Source organism: Malus domestica, chromosome 13 (genome assembly GCF_042453785.1).
Source record: "Malus domestica chromosome 13, GDT2T_hap1".
NCBI lineage: Eukaryota > Viridiplantae > Streptophyta > Magnoliopsida > Rosales > Rosaceae > Malus > Malus domestica.
This window is the reverse complement of record NC_091673.1, coordinates 5,506,143-5,527,856: the sequence shown is the minus strand read 5'-3', so window position 1 is coordinate 5,527,856 and position 21,714 is coordinate 5,506,143. Positions and strand designations below refer to the sequence as shown.

The window sequence follows — 21,714 nt, the reverse complement described above, 5'->3', positions numbered from 1 at the left end:
GCAGATGAAGAAACAGTTCAAGAAACCAAAACAAGTGAACAAAGATTATCATTATACGATGGAGAGTAATTTTTCTTGCTTCGTAGTGCTCTCTCTTGTCTTTCTGTCGTTGAGTTGGTTGTGGTTCTTGTATCTATGAACTTAAAACAGGCTGGTAGGTATCCTTTTGTGCCCGAGCTTCTGCACCCGAGGTCTTGTATTCGATTCTCCCCTCCCCTCCATTATGCTTTTGTCGAAAAACACTTTGATAGTGCCCCTTGATCTACTACTTATTTTGATTGAAATTTCCATTTTAAGCCAAACTACATTATCGAGCCAGCGCACATTGAAGAATGAGGCAAAAACCTTGAACATTATCGCAATCAATTGACAGAAGTTATAAGTTAGGGCTTCTTACAGCTCACATCACAAAAATGTGGGACGAATATACAACCTCGACCTCGAGCGAGAAAACACTTCGTCATCAACAGCGAAAAACGGTCGAAATGTGGTTTCTCTTACACTGGAAGAGAATGCTCTTCACTAAGTTGATTTAAATCATGTAAATGTACAACCTGGATATACCACTACAGTTTCTGAAGACGTAAAAACAGATACTGGATATATATCAAAAGAGCTAGAACTACGGGTGATACGGCACGGGGCTAATTACAAATTTTCCTACGCCTCAACGTCAAAATGATAATTTATACAAGAATCTTCTCAATCCAGTTTATTTCTTTTTCGCTGTTCTTTTCAAGCTGGCTCTCCGAGCGACATCCCATGCTTTTTGAGGGGCATGGACTCCCAGCTGGGAAGCAAAAAATGATTCGTATCCAGGAGAGTCAAAAGCAAACCCTGTGTGTTTTGATACCTCCCGAGGGAGTTGCGCTACGGCAAAGCTCCTGGCCTCAGCTGGGGTGAGCTGGTTTCCGATTTCCAGTAAATCATCCCTGCTTCTACCTTCGGGCTCATGCCTGTGAATTTCCTGAATTATCTGATAATCGAAAGGAAAGAACCATCTCTGGATCCTGGATAAAAAAACCATCGGTTATTTCATCAATGATAAATGGAAAACCAACCCGTACCTATTGAAAAGCTGCAGATTGCAACAGAGATCTCATTTTCTTACCCTTGGTAAACGAAGTCGCCAAAAAGTGCAAAAACTGGGACTAGAAGAAGTGTCAGGTAGAAATAGAAGGTACTCATCAGGACATATATGACGTAATAAAGATTTCTCTGCAATAAAAATAAATAATTTAATATCTCAAATATTTCGATAAAAAACTCAAAAGAACAAACCAAATACGAACATAAGAATACCCACCTTCTGGTCTATGATACAATATATGAAGATGAATATAAACCATGCTGCGAGGCTTCCTCCAACACTAATATAATGCCACCTTGTGATTGAATTGCACATCATAAGCAAACGAAAGTTGACGGTCACTACAACACAAGTAAAGGCCATTGTGCTGACATCCCAAAGTCCAAACATCTTTCCGGATGAATTTTGACCACGATCACTTGAGGAAGTTACAAAATAATAGAAGATTAAAGATTGGTAAACGGAGAAGAAAGCCCATATTGCCACAACCCTCCATTTGAAAAAGGCATTTCTTATTCCCTCCCTGTATAGTTCAGGGTACTTCTTGGAGAGGGCTGCACTGACATCCTGATAAAGAAAGCTGACACTCATAAAAAAAGTTTATACGCCTCATCCACTAAAAAAGCAACGCCCAAATAATAATTCTCCCAGACGCAATTTAAAAATAAATGGCATTATTGAGTGCGTGGACAGATATGATACCTTGTCAAAAAGCCCAACGATGATTACAGGCAAGGCTGTGAATATGACATTATACAATGACTGAAACCAATCATCGTAGAATCTTTGACCAGAAAATCCAGTTTGAAAGGTGAACCAAAATTGAGTCAACGTGAATGTAAGATTCTTGTAAAAGAAGTATGTAACAACCTGAAAAATGCAATAAGATTTGTCAAACTCGTAACCACCCTACAGATGTTAAAGTTTTGGAAGTTGCAAGAAATCCATACCTTGCATAATCTAATATATGACCACCGTCCATGCACAAGCAATAAATCAGTAAGAAAGCGGAACTGGGCAATAGCAAAATCACTAGCCATCACTGCTTGCATTCCTTCTTGCCCACTTATTCCAACGCCAACATGAGCAGCTTGGATCATGCTCACATCATTGGCACCATCACCAATGCTCAGTGTTATCTTCTTTGCACCCTTTTTTACCATACTTGTCACCTGAAGACAGTGGCAATGCTTCAAGTGAACTACATAATTTCACTTTTAAAATATGAAACTTCTAAATATTATATATATTAGACAGTCAAAATTTTAAGAACAAAAACTAGTTTCCTAATGCTTCTCTTGTGAAGATATTCTTGACGAAGTTGGGGTTCCACCATGAAACCAATTGCCAATATGGGTAGAGCCCAACTAATTATAAGCACATGCAAGGTCCCTCCTCTCATCAATGTGGGATTCATTCTCAACATGCCCCCCTCACGTGTGGTGAATTTCCAAGCCTAACGAACAACACAACTCAGGTGAAATGGAGCACGTGTGGCCATTTGACTTCACGCATAAAACAACCTGCTCTGATACCATGAAGAAGTTGAGGATCCACCATAAAACTAATTGGCGATATAGGGAGTAGCCCAACACATGATTCATAAAACAGAAATGCATAAAGGTTCTTGACTTCATAGACTTATTACTAAAACACATAATGTTAAGAGTTGAAATCCATTGGAAACTCACCTGTGCTTTCTGCAAAGGAGAAACTCGACAGCAAACAACTGAGTTACAATTCAAGCTCAAGTTGAGTAGCGTCACTCGTAGACTGGGGTCTAAGGCATACATCAAGCACTTCCCATCTATTACAAGTGCTAGTTTTGGTGCAGACACACTGTGAAGATAGTTTTGCGCTTCCTCGAGGCACCTTTTTAGGTCTTTTTTGACTTCTTCTTTAATGACACGTGCAATTTCCATTTGGTCTCCCTAACGCCAGAATCAGAACGTATTATGCAAACGGCAATTATTGTGGCTGATAGTGATTTTTAATGTATGTACAGGCTAAACGTGCAAGCTATATATTTTTTGCTTACCCTGTCCTCAACTTCCCTAATCACATCAGTTTCTGAACTGATAATAAACTGTTTCATTTCATTGTTGATCAAATTACATGCTGCAGCAAATTTAAGAAAACAAAAGATAATGTTATCACAGAGAGAGAGAGAGAGAGAGAATGTGAAGGGAATAAAGAAGCACCAGCTCTCATAAGATACCACTCACCATAAGCTATATTTATTGCAGTTTCCATCTTGTCCCCTGTTAGCACCCAAATCTTAATACCAGCTCTTGATAGAGTCTCTATGCAATTTGGGACTCCTTCTTGAAGCTTATCTTCGATGGCAGTGCATCCAATCAAAATGAGATCTTTCTCTATAATTTCTGCCACCTTCATTGATTTCAAAATAATTTTGCAATGATTGAACATTAACATCACTAAAAATAAACACTGAAAGAGAGAGGAGGGGGCGGGGGTTGGTAAAACAAAAACAAAATGGATCATAGAAGAATAAAACAGAAAACAACTCGAAGAAATAAAGCTAATGAAGTTATAACAGTTCACGCCAAATCTAGAAAGTCACACCCCTTTACTACCAAAACCAGATTCAACAGAACATACCTCATCCAACTTCTTTTCACGGTCCCGTAGTGAGGATTTAGCCTGAATAAATTTCTCATTCCAGCTTTCATATGTATCAGGACTTAAATCTCTACAGGCCAAGCAAAGAGTACGTAATCCAGCAGATCCAAATAATTCCAAGTGTTCCCTAGATACTTTTTTCAAATCATCTTGTCCATCAGCCAATCTCTCGTAGATTACATTATCAGCACCCTGTCAATAACAGGTTCCTGACTTAATGTCAATTTATTTGCCAACTGCTCAGCAATTTCATCAAATATAAAAGCCCAATAAGCTATTACCTTGCAGTACAAAACAAGCCTGCCATCTGTGTAACGGCATACAACAGACTGACGCTTCCTTGTACTAGTTAAGCAACAGATATGTAATAAATGTTAGTCAATCAACCCTGAAATTATAAAAGTACCATGGCCCAAAAAATAAAAGTGAACAAATGTGTTCGAGGACATAACCCACCTATTAAATTCAAGCACATTGAGAATCTCGTAAGACACACCTTGAACTGTACCGATTTTCTCAGTGTGAGATTCACGAATATATATCGTCGTCGGTGTACGTCTGAGAAAAAAGGAAGATATCAACCTTAAATAAGCTGGACTAATTGATAACAGCTCTCTCAAGGCACTTCTAGCAGAACCAGAAAAAAGAATGGAGAGCAACATTATTAGCACACAAAAAAATAGAAAAAAAAAAGACGCAATTCAAACACTTGAAATATAGATCAGATGGAAACAAATTCATGGATCAAATAAAAATAGTTTGGTGTTATCTGATGTGACCAAACCGAACCTCCCTTCACACATCTGTCACTATGTGGCTTAAAATATAGACAAGTATGACAAATAGCAATCCCAGTCAATAGGACAGAAATGAGAAGTGTATACCTGTGAAAGAAGAAGCCAAAGTTCTTTGCAGCAATTACCAAAGCAGACTCATCAGGGGATGCAGCTTGATATGTGATTTTTTCTGGGGACTCTTCACCCTCAGGAAGCACTGTGTGACATATAGCAAGGCATCTGAAGAATTCCTACCAATAGAACAAAAACTATCAATAAAAGTATCAAAGCTAAGAATTTATGATATGCCTTCATGATATGTCAGAGAATCAGAGATACACTAATTCAGTTGTCGCAAGAATAATTCTGTATGGAATTCGCTCAAAGAAAATAAACTTCCATAGACCATAAAGACCATAAAACAAGATGGCAAGGAGAAAAACTACAACAGAGCCCAAACAGCTATCATAATCCCCCAAAACAAAAGGAGAAAAAGAACTTCCAACATTGAGCATGCTACATGTAGCTCCACTCCACAGTAATGATGAAGATATTTCATTATACTTCTACAACAACAACAACAACAAAGCCTTTTCCCACTAAGTGGGGTCGGCTATATGAATCCTAGAACGCCATTGCGCTCGGTTTTGTGTCATGTCCTCCGTTAGATCCAAGTACTCTAAGTCTTTTCTTAGAGTCTCTTCCAAAGTTTTCCTAGGTCTTCCTCTACCCCTTTGGCCCTGAACCTCTGTCCCGTAGTCACATCTTCGAACCGGAGCGTCAGTCGGCCTTCTTTGCACATGTCCAAATCATCGGAGCCGATTTTCTCTCATCTTTCCTACAATTTCGGCTACTCCTACTTTACCTCGGATATCCTCATTCCCAATCTTATCCTTTCTCGTGTGCCCACACATCCCACGAAGCATCCTCATCTCCGCTACACCCATTTTGTGTACGTGTTGATGCTTCACCGCCCAACATTCTATGCCATACAACATCGCTGGCCTTATTGCCGTCCTATAAAATTTTCCCTTGAGCTTCAGTGGCCTACGACGGTCACACAACACGCCGGATGCACTCTTACACTTCATCCATCCAGCTCGTATTCTATGGTTGAGATCTCCATCTAATTCTCCGTTCTCTTGCAAGATAGATCCTAGGTAGCGAAAACGGTCGCTTTTTGTGATCTTCGCTAGATTGCTCCGGTCATTAGTGTGGATAAGTATATAAATGGATAGAGATAGGAAAGCAAACACAAGATGTACGTGGTTCACCCAGATTGGCTACGTCCACGGAATAGAAGAGTTCTCATTAATTGTGAAGGGTTTACACAAGTACATAGGTTCAAGCTCTCCTTTAGTGAGTACAAGTGAATGATTTAGTACAAATGACATTAGGAAATATTGTGGGAGAATGATCTCGTAATCACGAAATTTCTAAGTATCGGAGTGTGGTGTCGTCTTGACTTGCCTTATCTGTCTCATAGGTAGATGTGGCATCTTCTCTGGAAGTACTCTTCCTCCATCCAGGGGTGGTATCTTTAACTGGTGGGGATGCACAAGGTAATGTATCAATTTCACTTGAAGCTTACTTGTAGTCTCAGGCTTGGTCAAGCGCGATACAAACCATGTAGTAGGAGTCCTCCAAGTCGCCGAGCTAGGGGGTCTGCTGAAAGAGGTGACAGACAAGGTAAGCAATCAGAGCTCCGACTGATTGTTCACCTTCTCCCCATCTTGCAGCAGCATGAAGGATAAAGAGAAGAAAAATGAGAAGAGATGATATGAGATACTTTTGCTTTTGAAGAAGTAACTTTCCACAGGCTTATTCTTGAACTGAGCTGGAGGGTTTTCTGGTTTCCTCCAGAGTATAAGGCCGACTGAAGAATTTGAGGGTCAAAACAAGTCCATCAAATCTAGAGTACGTTCCACCCTGCTGATATGGGATACTTTTGCTTTTGACAGAGTAATGGGTGTATCGGCACGTGTGCTGTTACGCTTGTCTCCACATGCTTCCTTGTATCCTTCGCACTTGCCCTATCTGTTCCTCAAGCAGATGCGGAATCTTCCCTGGAAACATAAGATGTTGAAGATGAGTACTCGAGAGCAATGCCAGGTAAGTAATCAGGTAAGGGGTTCCAGGCAGTCAGTTCCTGGCTGGAAGCTTGATCCAAGTGCTGACTGATTGCTCTCTTTCTCCTTGTCTTGCAGGTAAAAACAAGGCCAAAGGAAAAGACAGGGAAAAAGCATGATATGGGATACTCTTGCTTTTAACCCTGATGATATGAGATATTCTTGCTCTAGTATAGCTTGTTTGCAGAGGTATTATCGGGGGGAAAGAAAGCTGAATATTTCGAAAGCCTTCGTTGGGAGTGCCCTCTCAGATATGATGAAGGGTTAAGCATTTTTGCAGGTCTGCCTGTCCGTTGGGGATGGAGGTCGACATATATAGGAGTCTCCCTAACAAGAAGTAGTAATGCTATTCCTTTACCCTGCTTGGTCATAGCACGGTAGTGGGAGCTGCCAGTTTCACATGTTTTAACTCTGTCAGAGCACTTTGAAAAAGTGGTCTGTGGTATCTGGCTCTCGAGATTCGGAGAACGATGCCTCTTCGATTTTTGAGAAAGCAATCATGCTGGGGGTCTGGCTCTCGAGATTCGTAGAGCAGTGTCTCTTCGATTTTTGAGGAAGTAATCATGTTGGGAGTCTGGCTCTCGAGATTCGTAGGGCGGTGCCTCTTCGATTTTGGAGCAAGCAATCCTGTTGGGAGTGTTGTCTCGAATGTGAGTAAAGGTTGGGCATGTTTGCTAGTCTACCTTGCCACGAAGCACAAAGGTTGACACACACAGACTTTCCAATTATCCAGCAATGGTACTGTTCCTTTACCCTCTCTTCGCTTTTGAGAAAGTAGTCATGTTGGGAGTCTGGCTCTCGAGATTCGGAGGACGGTGCCTCTTCGATTTTGGAGCAAGCAATCTTGTTGGGAGTGTTTTCTCGAAAGTGAGTAAAGGTTGGGCATGTTTGCTAGTCTACCTTGTCACGAAGCACAGAGGTTGACACACAGGGACTTTCCAATTATCCAGCAGTGGTACTGTTCCTTTACCCTTGTGGTAATAATATGGTAGCTAGACCTTCAAAATTTATGTGTCTAAACTTTGTTAGTGCTGTTTCTTTGCTATTCTTTTACCTTTCTTGGTCAGAGCGATGTAGTGGGAGCTGCAAGCTTCACGTGCTCAACTTTGGCAGAGAACTTTGGCAAAGTTATCTGTGGTACCCATGAGCTATTGTTGCGTGTGGGAAGTGGGTGATTGAACAGTAAGATTCATGTGCTTTCTACTTCACCAGAAGTCTTCGACAGAATGCCCATAATTTCTGCAAAGCTGAGTGTGCGTGTGACAGGTGCTGACAAGGCTAGAAAAGTAGGTGCCTCTTCGATTTCTGAGATCGGCCCTCGTGGTCTCTGAGCAGCCCAGCTTTTGAGAAAGCGAGCGCCTCTTCGATTGATTCGGAGGACGATGCCTCATCGATTTTTGAGAAAGCAATCATGCTGGGGGTCTGGCTCTCGAAGATTCGGGGAGCAGTGTCTCTTCGATTTTTGAGAAAGTAATCACGTTGGGAGTCTGGCTCTCGAGATTCAGAGGGCGGTGCCTCTTCGATTTTGGAGCAAGCAATCTTGTTGGGAGTGTTTTCTCGAATGTGAGTAAAGGTTGGGCATGTTTGCTAGTCTACCTTGCCACGAAGCACAGAGGTTGACACACAGGGACTTTCCAATTATCCAGCAATGGTACTGTTCCTTTACCCTCTCTTCGATTTTTAAGAAAGTAGTCATGTTGGGAGTCTGGCTCTCGAGATTCGGAGGACGGTGCCTCTTCGATTTTGGAGCAAGCAATCTTATTGGGAGTGTTTTCTCGAATGTGAGTAAAGGTTGGGCATGTTTGCTAGTCTACCTTGCCACGAAGCACAGAGGTTGACACACAGGGACTTTCCAATTATCCAGCAGTGGTACTGTTCCTTTACCCTTGTGGGTAATAATATGGTAGCTAGACCTTCAAAATTTATGGGTCTAAACTTTGTTAGTGCTGTTTCTTTGCTATTCTTTTACCCTTCTTGGTCAGAGCGATGTAGTGGGAGCTGCAAGCTTCACGTGCTCAACTTTGGCAAAGAACTTTGGCAAAGTTATCTGTGGTACCCATGAGCTATTGTTGCGTGTGGGAAGTGGGTGATTGAACAGTAAGATTCATGTGTTTTCTACTTCCCCAGAAGTCTTCGACAGAATGCCCATAATTTCTGCAAAGCTGAGTGTGCGTGTGACGGGTGCTGACAAGGCTGGAAAAGTAGGTGCCTCTTCGATTTCTGAGATCGGCCCTCGTGGTCTCTGGGGAGCCCAGCTTTTGAGAAAGCGAGCGCCTCTTCGATTTCTGAGATCGGCCTTCGTGGTCTTTGAGCAGCCCAACTTTTGAGAAAGCAAACGCCTCTTCGATTTCTGAGATCAACCCTCGTGATCTCTAAGCAGCCCAGCTTTTGAGAAAGCAAACGCCTCTTCGATTTCTGAGCAGGCGCCTCTTCGATTTCCGAAGCTCCATCGAGTGCAGATTTTTATAGAGGCTGACATTAAGTTCCAAAGCACACTTGAATCTCCACCAATAGAAGCTTCATTCTTGCACTTCTAAGATCTTGATTTGTCCGACCTCTTCTCTCTTCAACACCTTTGAAAATGTCTGGCCCCTCCGACCGTCGTTTTGACTTGAACCTTGTTGAAGAGGCAGCCCCGCCTTCTCCAGACAACATATGGCGCCCATCCTTCGTCTCCCCTACTGGTCCTCTTACCGTTGGGGATTCCGTGATGAAGAATGATATGACCGCTGCGGTGGTGGCCAGGAACCTTCTCACTCCCAAAGATAACAGACTACTTTCCAAACGGTCTGATGAGTTAGCTGTTAAGGATTCGCTGGCTCTCAGTGTTCAGTGTGCAGGTTCTGTGTCTAATATGGCCCAACGCCTATTTGCTCGAACCCGCCAAGTTGAATCCTTGGCGGCTGAAGTGATGAGTCTCAAACAGGAGATTAGAGGGCTCAAGCATGAGAATAAACAGTTGCACCGGCTCGCACATGACTATGCTACAAACATGAAGAGGAAGCTTGACCAGATGAAGGAAACTGATGGTCAGGTTTTACTTGATCATCAGAGATTTGTGGGTTTGTTCCAAAGGCATTTATTGCCTTCGTCTTCTGGGGCTGTACCGCGTAATGAAGCTCCGAATGATCAACCTCTGATGCCTCCTCCTTCTAGGGTTCAGTCCAGTACTGAGGCTCCAAATGATCCCCCTCCGGTGCCTTCTCTTTCTGGGGCTCTACCGACTGCTGAGACTTCTCCTAAGCAACCTTTGTGAAGGCTCCGTCTTGTGTGTTTATTTTGACTCATGTATATGTACATATTTGTAGCTGATCGGGGATATCAATAAATAAGCTTTCCTTCATTTCAACGTATTGTGTTAAATACACCAAAGCCTTCTTCGCTAAGTTCTTTGAATTTTCTTTTGTTGAAGCTTGTATGTTGAAGCTTTCTGAGTGGAGCATGTAGGTTGGGGTAGTGTTCCCTTAATTTCCCGAGTGAGGAAAACTTCTCGATTGGAGACTTGGAAAATCCAAGTCACTGAGTGGGATCGGCTATATGAATCTTAGAACGCCATTGTGCTCGATCCTGTGTCATGTCCTCCGTTAGATCCAAGTACTCTAAGTCTTTTCTTAGAGTCTCTTCCAAAGTTTTCCTAGGTCTTCCTCTACCCCTTCGGCCCTGAACCTCTGTCCCATAGTCGCATCTTCTAATCGGAGCGTCAGTAGGCCTTCTTTGCACATGTCCAAACCACCGTAACCGATTTTCTCTCATCTTTCCTTCAATTTCGGCTACTCCTACTTTACCCCGGATATCCTCATTCCTAATCTTATCCTTTCTCGTGTGCCCACACATCCAACGAAGCATCCTCATCTCCGCTACACCCATTTTGTGTACGTGTTGATGTTTCACCGCCCAACATTCTGTGCCATACAGCATCGCCGGCCTTATTGCCGTCCTATAAAATTTTCCCTTGAGCTTCAATGGCATACGGCGGTCACACAACACACCGGATGCACTCTTCCACTTCATCCATCCAGCTTGTATTCTATGGTTGAGATCTCCATCTAATTCTCCGTTCTTTTGCAAGATAGATCCTAGGTAACGAAAACGGTCGCTTTTTGGTATTTCTTGATCTCCGATCCTCACCCCTAACTCGTTTTGGCCTCCATTTGCACTGAACTTGCACTCCATATATTCTGTCTTTGATCGGCTTAGGCGAAGACCTTTAGATTCCAACACTTCTCTCCAAAGGTTAAGCTTTGCATTTACCCCTTCCTGAGTTTCATCTATCAACACTATATCGTCTGCGAAAAGCATACACCAAGGAATATCATCTTGAATATGTCCTGTTAACTCATCCATTACCAACGCAAAAAGGTAAGGACTTAAGGATGAGCCTTGATGCAATCCTACAGTTATGGGGAAGCTTTCGGTTTGTCCTTCATGAGTTCTTACGGCAGTCTTTGCTCCTTCATACATATCCTTTATAGCTTGGATATATGCTACTCGTACTCCTTTCTTCTCTAAAATCCTCCAAAGAATGTCTCTTGGGACCCTATCATACGCTTTTTCCAAATCTATAAAGACCATGTGTAAATCCTTTTTCCCATCTCTATATCTTTCCATCAATCTTCGTAAGAGATAGATTGCCTCCATGGTTGAGCGCCCTGGCATGAACCCGAATTGGTTGTCCGAAACCCGTGTCTCTTGCCTCAATCTATGCTCAATGACTCTCTCCCAGAGCTTCATTGTATGACTCATTAGCTTAATACCCCTATAGTTCATGCAATTTTGTACGTCGCCCTTGTTCTTGTAGATAGGCACCAAAGTGCTCGTTCGCCACTCATTTGGCATCTTCTTCGTTTTCAAAATCCTATTGAAAAGGTCAGTGAGCCATGTTATACCTGTCTCTCCCAAAAGTTTCCACACTTCGATTGGTATATTGTCTGGGCCTATTGCTTTTTTATGCTTCATCTTCTTCAAAGCTACAACCACTTCTTCCTTCCGGATTCGACGATAAAAAGAGTAGTTTCTACACTCTTCTGAGTTACTCAACTCCCCTAAAGAATCACTCATTTCATGTCCTTCATTGAAAAGATTATGAAAATAACCTCTCCATCTGTCTTTAACCGCGTTCTCTGTAGCAAGAACCTTTCCATCCTCATCCTTGATGCACCTCACTTGGTTTAGGTCCCTTGTCTTCTTTTCCCTTGCTCTAGATAGTTTATAGATATCCAACTCTCCTTCTTTGGTATCTAGTCGTTTATACATATCGTCGTAAGCCGCTAACTTAGCTTCTCTGACAGCTTTTTTCGCCTCTTGCTTCGCTTTTCTATACTTTTCACCATTTTCATCGGTCCTCTCCTTGTATAAGGCTTTACAACATTCCTTCTTAGCCTTCACCTTTGTTTGTACCTCCTCATTCCACCACCAAGATTCCTTTTGGTGTGGGGCAAAGCCCTTGGACTCTCCTAATACCTCTTTTGCTACTTTTCGGATACAACTAGCCATGGAATCCCACATTTGGCTAGCTTCCCCCTCTCTATCCCACACACATTGGGTGATTACCTTCTCTTTGAAAATGACTTGTTTTTCTTCTTTTAGATTCCACCATCTAGTCCTTGGGCACTTCCAAGTCTTGTTCTTTTGTCTTACTCTTTTGATATGTACATCCATCACCAACAAGCGATGTTGATTAGCCACGCTCTCTCCTGGTATAACTTTGCAATCCTTACAAGTTATACGATCCCCTTTCCTCATTAGAAGAAAATCTATTTGTGTTTTTGACGACCCACTCTTGTAGGTGATCACATGTTCTTCTCTCTTCTTAAAGAAGGTGTTGGCTAAGAAGAGATCATATGCCATTGCAAAATCCAAGATAGCTTCCCCATCCTCGTTTCTCTCCCCAAAACCATGGCCACCATGAAAACCTCCATAGTTGCCTGTCTCCCTGCCCACGTGTCCATTTAAATCTCCTCCTATAAATAACTTCTCCGTCTGAGCAATTCCTTGCACCAAGTCTCCAAGATCTTCCCAAAATTTCTCCTTCGAACTCGTATCCAACCCTACTTGAGGTGCGTACGCACTAATCACATTGATAAGTTCTTGTCCTATTACAATCTTGATTGCCATGATTCTATCTCCTACCCTCTTGACATCTACAACATCTTGTACCAAGGTCTTGTCCACGATGATGCCAACACCGTTTCTCGTTCTATTTGTGCCCGAATACCAAAGTTTAAACCCTGAGTTTTCTAGATCCTTTGCCTTACTACCAACCCACTTAGTTTCTTGTAGGCACATAATATTTATCCTTCTCCTCACCATAACTTTCACTACTTCCATAGATTTTCCCGTTAAGGTTCCTATATTCCACGTTCCTAAACGCATTTTGCTCTCTTGAACTCTACCCTTCTGTCCTAGCTTCTTCACCCTCCCCCGTCTAATAGGATCAAAGTACTTCTTTTGTGTGTCCCGGGTAAAGTTGATAGGAGCATATGCTCCCAAACAACTTTGAGTGGAGTCGTTCGAAAAGAAGTTTCTATGGCCCCCTTGCTCATTTAACACTGCATCCGGGTGCCGATGGAGATGCAGCGACCCTTGCTCACTTATCACTGTGCTCAGGCCACACAGCGCGCCACTTACGGGTGACGCCCTAGCTTTAGCGCGATTTTGTTCTGGATTCATTTTCATAAGGATTCGACGTGATCATGGAGTGCCGGCTGTCGACTACCTGACGCCCTCCCCCTCCTCCTTTATCCGGGCTTGGGACCGGCCATGTAAGACATAGGCGGAGTTTTCATTATACTTCTAGCAAATAAAAAAATCTACCTTACAAAGATCAGGATTAGGCTCATTCCTCCAACCTCCTCGCATAAGCTTAGGATCATCAAAGTTGAATCCCTTCTCATGGGCTGCGTTGCCTGAATTGTAACCCTGTAGTGAAATCATAATTTCATTAAGAGGAAGATTTTTTCATTTCATATCTAACATAATTATACCATTTATATATATATATATATATGTACACACACAGAGAGTGAAATATACCTCAACAAGTTTTATACCATTCCGCTCTGCTATTCCCCTTTCAATTTCAGTGATACCAGTTCCATAGACCTCCCCTCCAATTGAACACTTAAAGAACTCCATCAAGTTTCTTGTTAGGGTTCCAGTTTTATCAGAAAAAATGTATTCCACCTGACCAAAGAATAGACTGTCAAGTTGTCACCCTCAACAAAAGCATTATAAGAGCAAATTGATAGAGATTTCAATAAACATTCCTCTGGGATACTAAAACAATGTAAATCTTTCAGTAAATTGGTGTATACAAGTACGTCCGTATTTAAAAAAAAAAAAACAAATTCCTTTTTTCAAACACCTATTAATTATTCGTTGAATTGCATGTTTTTTAAAACTCCAACATACAATACACGTATTATACATGTACGTACGTACTTTTCATGTTTAAACCACGTTATTTTCACAAAGTTGCTGAATAATACAATTACGTTCTTTTCACGTAATATACCCGTTCCGTATTTTACTAACTATGATAAATTGTAATATAACAATATAAAGTAAACGAAAATAGTAAACAAATAATTGTTTTTCCTAGAATAAATTAGTGAGAAAAAACCTTGCGCTCCACAATTAAAATGCCAATATGGGATTAACTTACCTGTCCAAGTTCTTCATTCAAATTTGACGTCCTAGCCAAGGCAGGGGTATTGCTTTCGACATGGTACATACGCAAGTCATTATTGATATATTGGGTAGACTGGATAAATTTGATCATCTGCAATAGATAAAATAATTTTAATAGAATTTTCAACCCATCAAAAAGTGAATATTTAAGTAGCAGGTAGATGCAGCGTCGAGCAAAGAAACTTGCCTCAATGGAAACATAAAGAGAAATAGGGATTATTGTTGAGTACAGAGTAATGAGGGTAAACATCGTCAGAATGATAACCTATAAGACCAATAAACAACATAAGCAAAAAGAAATAGTACAGCATGAATCGATTAAAAGAAATCTACTCTACAGCAATTGTTCTGCTGAAGCAAGAATGTTACCAGAAAACGGTTATTAGGGTCAAACGAGCTGTATGCAATTGCTGAGTCGCCGCTCTTTTTTCCCCAGAGACCTAAGTAGTAGTACTTGCGGTTGATGAATACACCACTATAGAATTACATAAACCAGAAACATCATCATGATGCGGAAAAATTATGTAAAGAATTTGAGTGGTAATATAAATTCCAAAGGAAAATACATAATCAAATTACTGGATAGCATATTCTCATACCTGCCGATAGCTCCAATCAAACACAACATAAAGAGAAAAGCAAAAAGCGCGAGTATAAGTTTGTCAAGTTTCCTCTCCAGTGTACTTCTTTTCGAAGGAACATTCATGGCATTCATCATAACCTGCAATAACCAAAATAGAAAATTATCAATAGTTCGCAAGTATGGACAGAAAATACAAAAGCAAGAGGGAGGTACCAATAGAATAAGAGGAATAGGACAAGTAAAAGAAGCATGTGTAAGACAATAGCACAAAAGTACTTTTTCTGAAAGAGAATCCAAGTCACAAACATCTACTGAAGTAAACATATGTAAACATAAAGAGAATCCAAGTCACAAACATCTACTGACAGACAAAGAGGGAAACTAATCCAAGAATTCATGTTTACTACACTCTACATATGTAAACATAAAGGGTGGGAGTTAAAAATAGAGGCATTTAATTTACTCCACTTCATGACAACATACCTTGGTTTCATGACCTGTAAATATAACAGTCGCAACAATGTACTCAGTATTCCTGAGACTGCAACCCTGTAAAAACATAGCAAAGTCCCAATTCCAATGAGTTTCCCAGGTCAGTTTCACAAGTCGATACAAGAGTCGAAATCAAATCAAACAAACAATACAAGACCATTACGGATCAATAATACAAAGATTAACATAATTCACAATTCTATAACTATTAGTGAAGAAAAAAAATTCATGCACACCAACTAGTTCCATAGAAAATTGAAATGCAAGATAGTAATACATAGACCATTTTAATCAGCTGCAAGAGTAACTTTACATTGAAAAAATGGGCGCAAAATCCATGAGAAGCTATTAAAATCACGTTCTAAAATAAATTCCAATACTGAGAAACAAAAAGACATATCATACTCGCAGCAGAATTTGGTTTGGAGATAGAGGTAATGTCTGCTTGTCAATAATGAGATTTCCAGTGTAGGTGTACAATGAATTGTTAGGTTGTTCACACTGCACTTCTCCTGCAATGAATTAAACATTCATCACAACCGCAACAAATGACTTGTCAATTTAGCAATCAAATTTCATACCCATCGCATTTAACAAGATTACTTGGATCATTGTTTGAAGCACACTCAAGTATGTGAATGTACAATTCTAAAGACTTGCTGAACAGCAGGTTAACAGGAAATACTAAACCTTTGAATTCAGATGCTTTGTCAGGAGTCGAGTAATCCCAAGTCTTTTCTAATGCTTTTCTGATCTTCAAATTAGTTTCCCCATCCAAATTTGCAGTCTGTTACCCAAAAAAAAAACAAAAAAAAAACAAAACAAAACAAAACAAAACAAAAATTTACTTATTATTTATTTCAAAAAATGGTGACTCCATCCATGTTAAACATGCATGACTGAATATTCAAAAACTAAAAGATATGAAAGAATCAAGAACCTCAATGTAGCAGACACCATCTGGGTTTGTACCAGCAAGAAAAAGCAGATCTGCAGGGAAATATCCGTTCTGCTTAATCTAAAACCAATACAAAACATCAGCTTCTAGGTAGTGCCAGATAACATTCTTTTTTTTAATGGAAACAACATGCAAATGTACAACAGAACAATTCAAACGTTTAAAAGAAAGACAGCCAACATCCAAGACAATATGAATCAATTATCTTCTGATTGCTAGAAAAAAATCATCATGACCATATAAAGCATTACTCAATTCCATGTTTCTAAAACTTTGGGCAGCAGGGGGGAGAAATGAAAGTTAGTTGTAATGGGAATTTCCAACCTTCTTAGCCATCACAGGACCAAGTTTATTTAAACACGTCATCACATTGAAGAGTTACCATTCAAGAGAACTTCCAACCAATTCAACTATCGTATGATCATGTTTGGCCACATCATCAACATGACAATACCTCTCCAATAGCAACAATCTCTATTGCTCTATAGTGCCAATTCAACTATTGCATAATTATTTACGCACACATCATCTACATGCCAACAAGACCATGCATCAGCTGGACTAAAGCACTGAGTAGTTTCTATCTCCCACCACCCTTGTTGCCACAAAGAAAAATCAACTCCCACAGAACTGGGTTGTAAAAAGCGCCAATAATCATGGAGACTTGTTTATCCATAGAAAAATCTCAAAACATCATATGACATAGCAAAACCTCCCAATACAAAGCAAAGTCTTTAATGAAGGAAGCTCGGATACGATAATTCACAAGCCTTTAAAGTTCTATCACAATGGCAGGCAAATGGGCCATAAAAAATGATGGGAATAGAAGATAAATGAATAATATGACAAACTGGAGAAAAACAATCAGCAGAAAATGAATAGATGCACCATAAGGTGAAAACGACATGATACTCAAATGTTTATATGATAAATGGGAATTTTTTTCCTGCCCCAGGGTTGGGTGGGTAAGGTTTTACAACATACAACAACCATCATCATCCACAGGAGTTACAACCAATATCCATGTTACAGCATAACACAATAACCTTATAGAAGTGCCTATATCATATTATGGCACATCAAATGCATATCCATAAGGAAACATAAGCAAGCAGTACACTCACCCTGACAATATCTCCAACCTGCAACTTTTTCCAGGGAATACTTTCCCATTTCTGATCTTGCAAGACATCAACAGAAGCATTATTTATGGTCATATCATTCTGGAAGCGCTTCTGTTTAACATAAATTCAAAATAAAAAGGTACATAGTTAATCATTCGTCCTTGCTTTCATACTTAACTGCATAAGTGATAGATAAAACTTCACACCGCAGCTATCACAGAGAGAAAAGGTTGATATTGGCAATACAGAAAAACAAAAAAGGTTATGCTAAAAATCAAGGTTGCATGATATAATAGGCAGACTGGTACTCACCCAATCCTCAAATGCTTCCTTAACAAGAGAAACAAAAAGCACCAAACTCAGAGGGACCACATTGGTTACAGGATGCACAGGACTGCAATATTAGACATACTTGAAAACGTTATGCTTAGAATTGTAACAATTATTATTATTATAAATTAATTTATTAGAGGTAAACCAATTGAAGTCAGTACCCTTTCATATTCAGAGATGCCAAAGCAAATTTGTAAGCAATATTTCCAAAGTGCACGTAAGTGTGTTAATAACAAATCAAAGAACCCAAACTGAAGAAAAATAGGGTGCAGTCATCTCTTTTTTATTTTCAGAAACTTAAACAGACTTCCACTTAAAAATGTGTGTAACTGAATGCGAAAAATAAATAAAATAACATTGGCATCTCCTCTACTGAGGTGCGTTTTCCACTTCATACACGTTTTCTTGTTAAGACCTTACAAAACAAGTACCAAACCAAATAAAGTCAACATACCTGATTGGCGTTGTTGATAGAATTGAGATCGTCAGAAAGTAGAGGTTAGCTACCCGCCTGAACTGTCAGTGTAACAATTTCTCAGGACCATGACAAAATAAAATCATAGGTATTGGCAACTCTAGTCAATTTGTTTATGCATAACGCATAGCAAAATGATATTCCTACACTTCGTCACAAAAAAATCAGATAAGCTTCGAACTGCATCAGCAAGCAGGTTGATTGAAAACTAAAATCAAATGCATTGAAATTGCCCTTAATTTTAAGATTTCCAACTTTATCTACCAAGGGAATGCATTCCTATAAACTTTTCTTATCCATCCAGTCTAATTTTCAGTACACCAAAACAACCATAATAAGATTTAGAACACAAGCTCTGGTTCCAACTTGTCATTAGGTTGGGTCAGAAATTGCCGCACCGAATCATATAATAATTTTAAATTCTAATATAATCATATTCATCTACGTAGTTTGAAGGCCCATGAATTACCTGTTCAAAGAGTCCTTTCGGCAAAAATGTAATGAAGTTGTACTTTGTAGTCGATATAGAATTCCCCTGGAACAATTGAACGCATAATAATTAAAACCGAATACAAACAAAATGAAGTAAGATTTAAAGTGGCAGATAACAGAACATAGATTACATATCCTACACGTTTATACTAATAAACCTGTTGATGGCACGTGGTGGAGGTAAAACAAAATCCTGAAAACATCCACTGTGCTACAATACAAACATATTCTAGATTCTGAGAAGGCCATATCCTAATCTTCTGTTCTACGATCCAGATGAAAATTGGGCAGCTAACAATCTATAAAGTATAACACTATGACTCAATCGACAACAACGAGTTTACCCACATTGATGCTTCTATACAGGCTGATAATCTTTCTCGCCTATTCATATTCCTTTTTGTTGTTTGCAAATTTTAACAATTGTATTAATTAATTAAAAAAGCAGGAACACTCAAAGGAGCTTAAATTTACTTCCACAACAGCATTGTGATTTTTATGAACATTTGTCCTTCCTTAGAACCATGAGGAAGCTTCATTTAGCATAAAAAGCATTTTTATTGAATTTTTTTTCCGTTACAATCTCTTCAATACCACACTATCCACCAAAAACCAACAATAATTAACCGCAACTAATTCAACAGAAAGAAAAAATAACGAAAGGTAAAGAAACGGACGTTATCGAAATACGTCAGTGAAGTTCCAATATTCCTGGAGGATAAATTAATAATCCAACATTTCAATTCCAATGATCATTCTAAATTCCGCCATATTTTCTCAGCAACCAAACAGAAAAATTAAAAAATGAGTAAACGGAGAATAAGACAACAAAAGGTAGACAAAATTCGAGTCACCAACCGGGAATCTGACGGGAATGTTATGCTCGCGATCGTTGCAGAAAATCGTGCGGTGACCCGGCGCCTGTGGCTGGACTCTTCCGAGTCGAACCGTCGACGTGCTCCCGGGCGGCAAACTCGAATTGCGACCACCGCCCAGCCTCGCTCCTCTCGAGGACCGATTCCATCCACTCATCTTCGGCCCGATCGGAACTCAAACGACGAGTCTCTTCCAACGAATACTCTCCGATCAGCCCCTCAATCGTCTCCTCCCCTATTTCTCGGCGGTAAACGGTGGTTCAAAACGCTTCGTCGTACGGTGCCAGAGGAAGTGCATGCGCTATTCAACGGCCCCTCAAACATGCTTTCATTTTTCCTCCCTTTTTTTTCTTTTTCTTGTAGACCGCGAATTGGGTAATTTCCACAGCGCGAGTACTCTGTGCGCGTGTGGCGAGATCTGGCGGCTTTCTAGATATGGTGACCGGTGGGGAAACAAGGAGAGGAACTGTGACTCGACGCGCGAGTGAGAGAGCGTGGTGTTTGGAGGGTCAATACTATAAAGCGCAAAGCAGGACCTGGTTCGGATTGAACGAGGGCTAGTTTGGTATTGTCGTGCTTTTTAAAAAAAAAATTGATTCTGCTATGATATGAGAATAAACAGTTGTAAAATAAAGTAGTTGAGTGTTTTGTAAATTTTTATTTTATAAAATTTCTTTTAAGTGTAAAAGTGTTTGGTAAACTTTTATATAAAACTACTATGATTATGTCAAATGACAAAAATGCGTGATATTCAATGTAAAATAAGAATAATTTAATTTATATTTGGCAAAAAATAAAGAATAATAATTTTATTTATTAATACTCTCTCTTGAGTCTTTCTCCTTTATTTTCTCCCTCTGCATTGACTACACTTTTTCAAAAACCAAAAAAATCTCTCTCCAAGTCTCCCCCGCTACCCCAATTTTCTTAGTTTTTATTTTTTTTGCTCTGTCTTCTTCTTTTTTATTTTCATCTCCATGGATTCTGAAGACGTCAACGTTGTGACTATGTTGTCTTTGATGGGTTGTTCCTCAATCTCTCTCACCCGTCTCAGTGCATTTTTCTTCCTCATCTTCTCCGTCTGGGCAATCTAGGCTCTCCTAATTTGCAGAAATACGAAGATCAGTCTCCTGTAAGCGGTGCAATCTGGAAAATCTAGGCAAGTCCACAATGCCAAAATTGAATCCGAATCCGAGTCTAGTTATCGCCGGAAAAGATGGTGGTGTTTCTCGATGTGATTTTGTCGGTGTGTAAGTGAGAGAGGATGAACAAGAGATGGGTGAAAGGACAGAGATAGAAACGATGCCTATGGAATCCAAGGTCAATAAAGGTAATTGTTGAAGCTGTGAGTGAACAGCGTTGTGGAGGAGTCGACGAGGACGATCTCCTAATTGAAGTCGACGACGTCTGTAACATCCCACATCACCTAGGAAAATGATCCTTAAATGTATATTTTCATCCCTACCTAGCATGATGCCTTTTGGGAGCTCACTGGTTTCGGGTTCTGTAGGAACTCCGAAGTTAAGCGAGAAGGAGGCTAGAGCACTCCCAGGATGGCTGACCCATTGGGAAATTGCTTGTGAGTTCCCATAAACAAAACCGTGAGGGAATGGTAAGCCCAAAGCAGACAATATCGTGCTACGGTGGTGGAACGGGTCTGGGAAATGTAACATCCCACATCGCACAGGAGAGTGATCCTTAAATGTATATTCTCATCCCTACCTAGCATGAGGCCTTTTGGGAGCTCACTGGCTTCGGGTTCCGTAGGAACTCCGAAGTTAAGCGAGAATGAGGCTAGAGCACTTCCAGAATGGGTGACCCACTGGGAAATTGTTTGTGGGTTCCCAAAAACAAAACCGTAAGGGAATGGTAAGCCCAAAGCGGACAATATCGTGCTACAGTGGTGGAACGAGCTCGGAAAGTGGTCCGTCCCAGGCGGGGATGTGACAACGTCTTCCATTTGGTATTATGTGTACTTTATTTAATTGTTTAAGCCATTTTAGGTATTTAAAAGTTTAATTAAAGGACTCAACGACTCTTTCAAATTAGGTTTGC

At 40.3% G+C, this 21,714-nt stretch overlaps 1 protein-coding gene across 3 annotated transcripts; it reads right to left on the bottom strand.

The window, feature by feature from the left end:
* Window positions 1-478: 478 nt before the first annotated feature.
* On the bottom strand, window positions 479-20,063 carry LOC103452351 (phospholipid-transporting ATPase 3). 3 transcript variants are annotated; one of them, XM_070810483.1, is made up of 27 exons: window positions 19,643-20,063; window positions 18,762-18,827; window positions 18,272-18,333; window positions 17,797-17,878; window positions 17,485-17,595; window positions 16,343-16,420; window positions 16,093-16,189; window positions 15,808-15,914; window positions 15,394-15,459; window positions 14,927-15,048; window positions 14,697-14,802; window positions 14,515-14,592; window positions 14,302-14,418; window positions 13,671-13,820; window positions 13,452-13,556; window positions 4,618-4,760; window positions 4,190-4,291; window positions 4,015-4,078; window positions 3,713-3,925; window positions 3,316-3,481; window positions 3,129-3,208; window positions 2,782-3,021; window positions 2,041-2,262; window positions 1,793-1,960; window positions 1,307-1,657; window positions 1,112-1,218; window positions 479-1,010 (listed from the first exon to the last, which is right to left on the bottom strand). In XM_070810483.1, the coding sequence occupies exons 1-27, from the start codon at window positions 19,814-19,816 to the stop codon at window positions 713-715; spliced, it is 3,675 nt and encodes a 1,224-aa protein (XP_070666584.1). In that variant the 5' UTR covers window positions 19,817-20,063; the 3' UTR covers window positions 479-712. The 3 variants fall into 3 exon arrangements, with proteins under 3 accessions (XP_070666584.1, XP_070666585.1, XP_070666586.1); XM_070810484.1 differs by having other exon boundaries at window positions 16,343-16,392; window positions 19,643-19,989; XM_070810485.1 differs by lacking the exons at window positions 479-1,010; window positions 1,112-1,218 and having other exon boundaries at window positions 1,308-1,670; window positions 19,643-20,060.
* Between the last annotated feature and the right edge of the window lie 1,651 nt (window positions 20,064-21,714).

Excerpts from the sequence above, each read along its gene's own strand:
- LOC103452351 (XM_070810483.1), bottom strand. The coding sequence starts at position 19,816 with ATGAGTGGATGGAATCGGTCCTCGAGAGGAGCGAGGCTGGGCGGTGGT. Across the intron at positions 17,596-17,796 it reads AGGAAGCATTTGAGGATTGG|AAGCGCTTCCAGAATGATAT; the intron begins GTGAGTACCAGT and ends TATGTTAAACAG. Across the intron at positions 1,961-2,040 it reads CATATATTAGATTATGCAAG|GTTGTTACATACTTCTTTTA; the intron begins GTATGGATTTCT and ends TGCATTTTTCAG.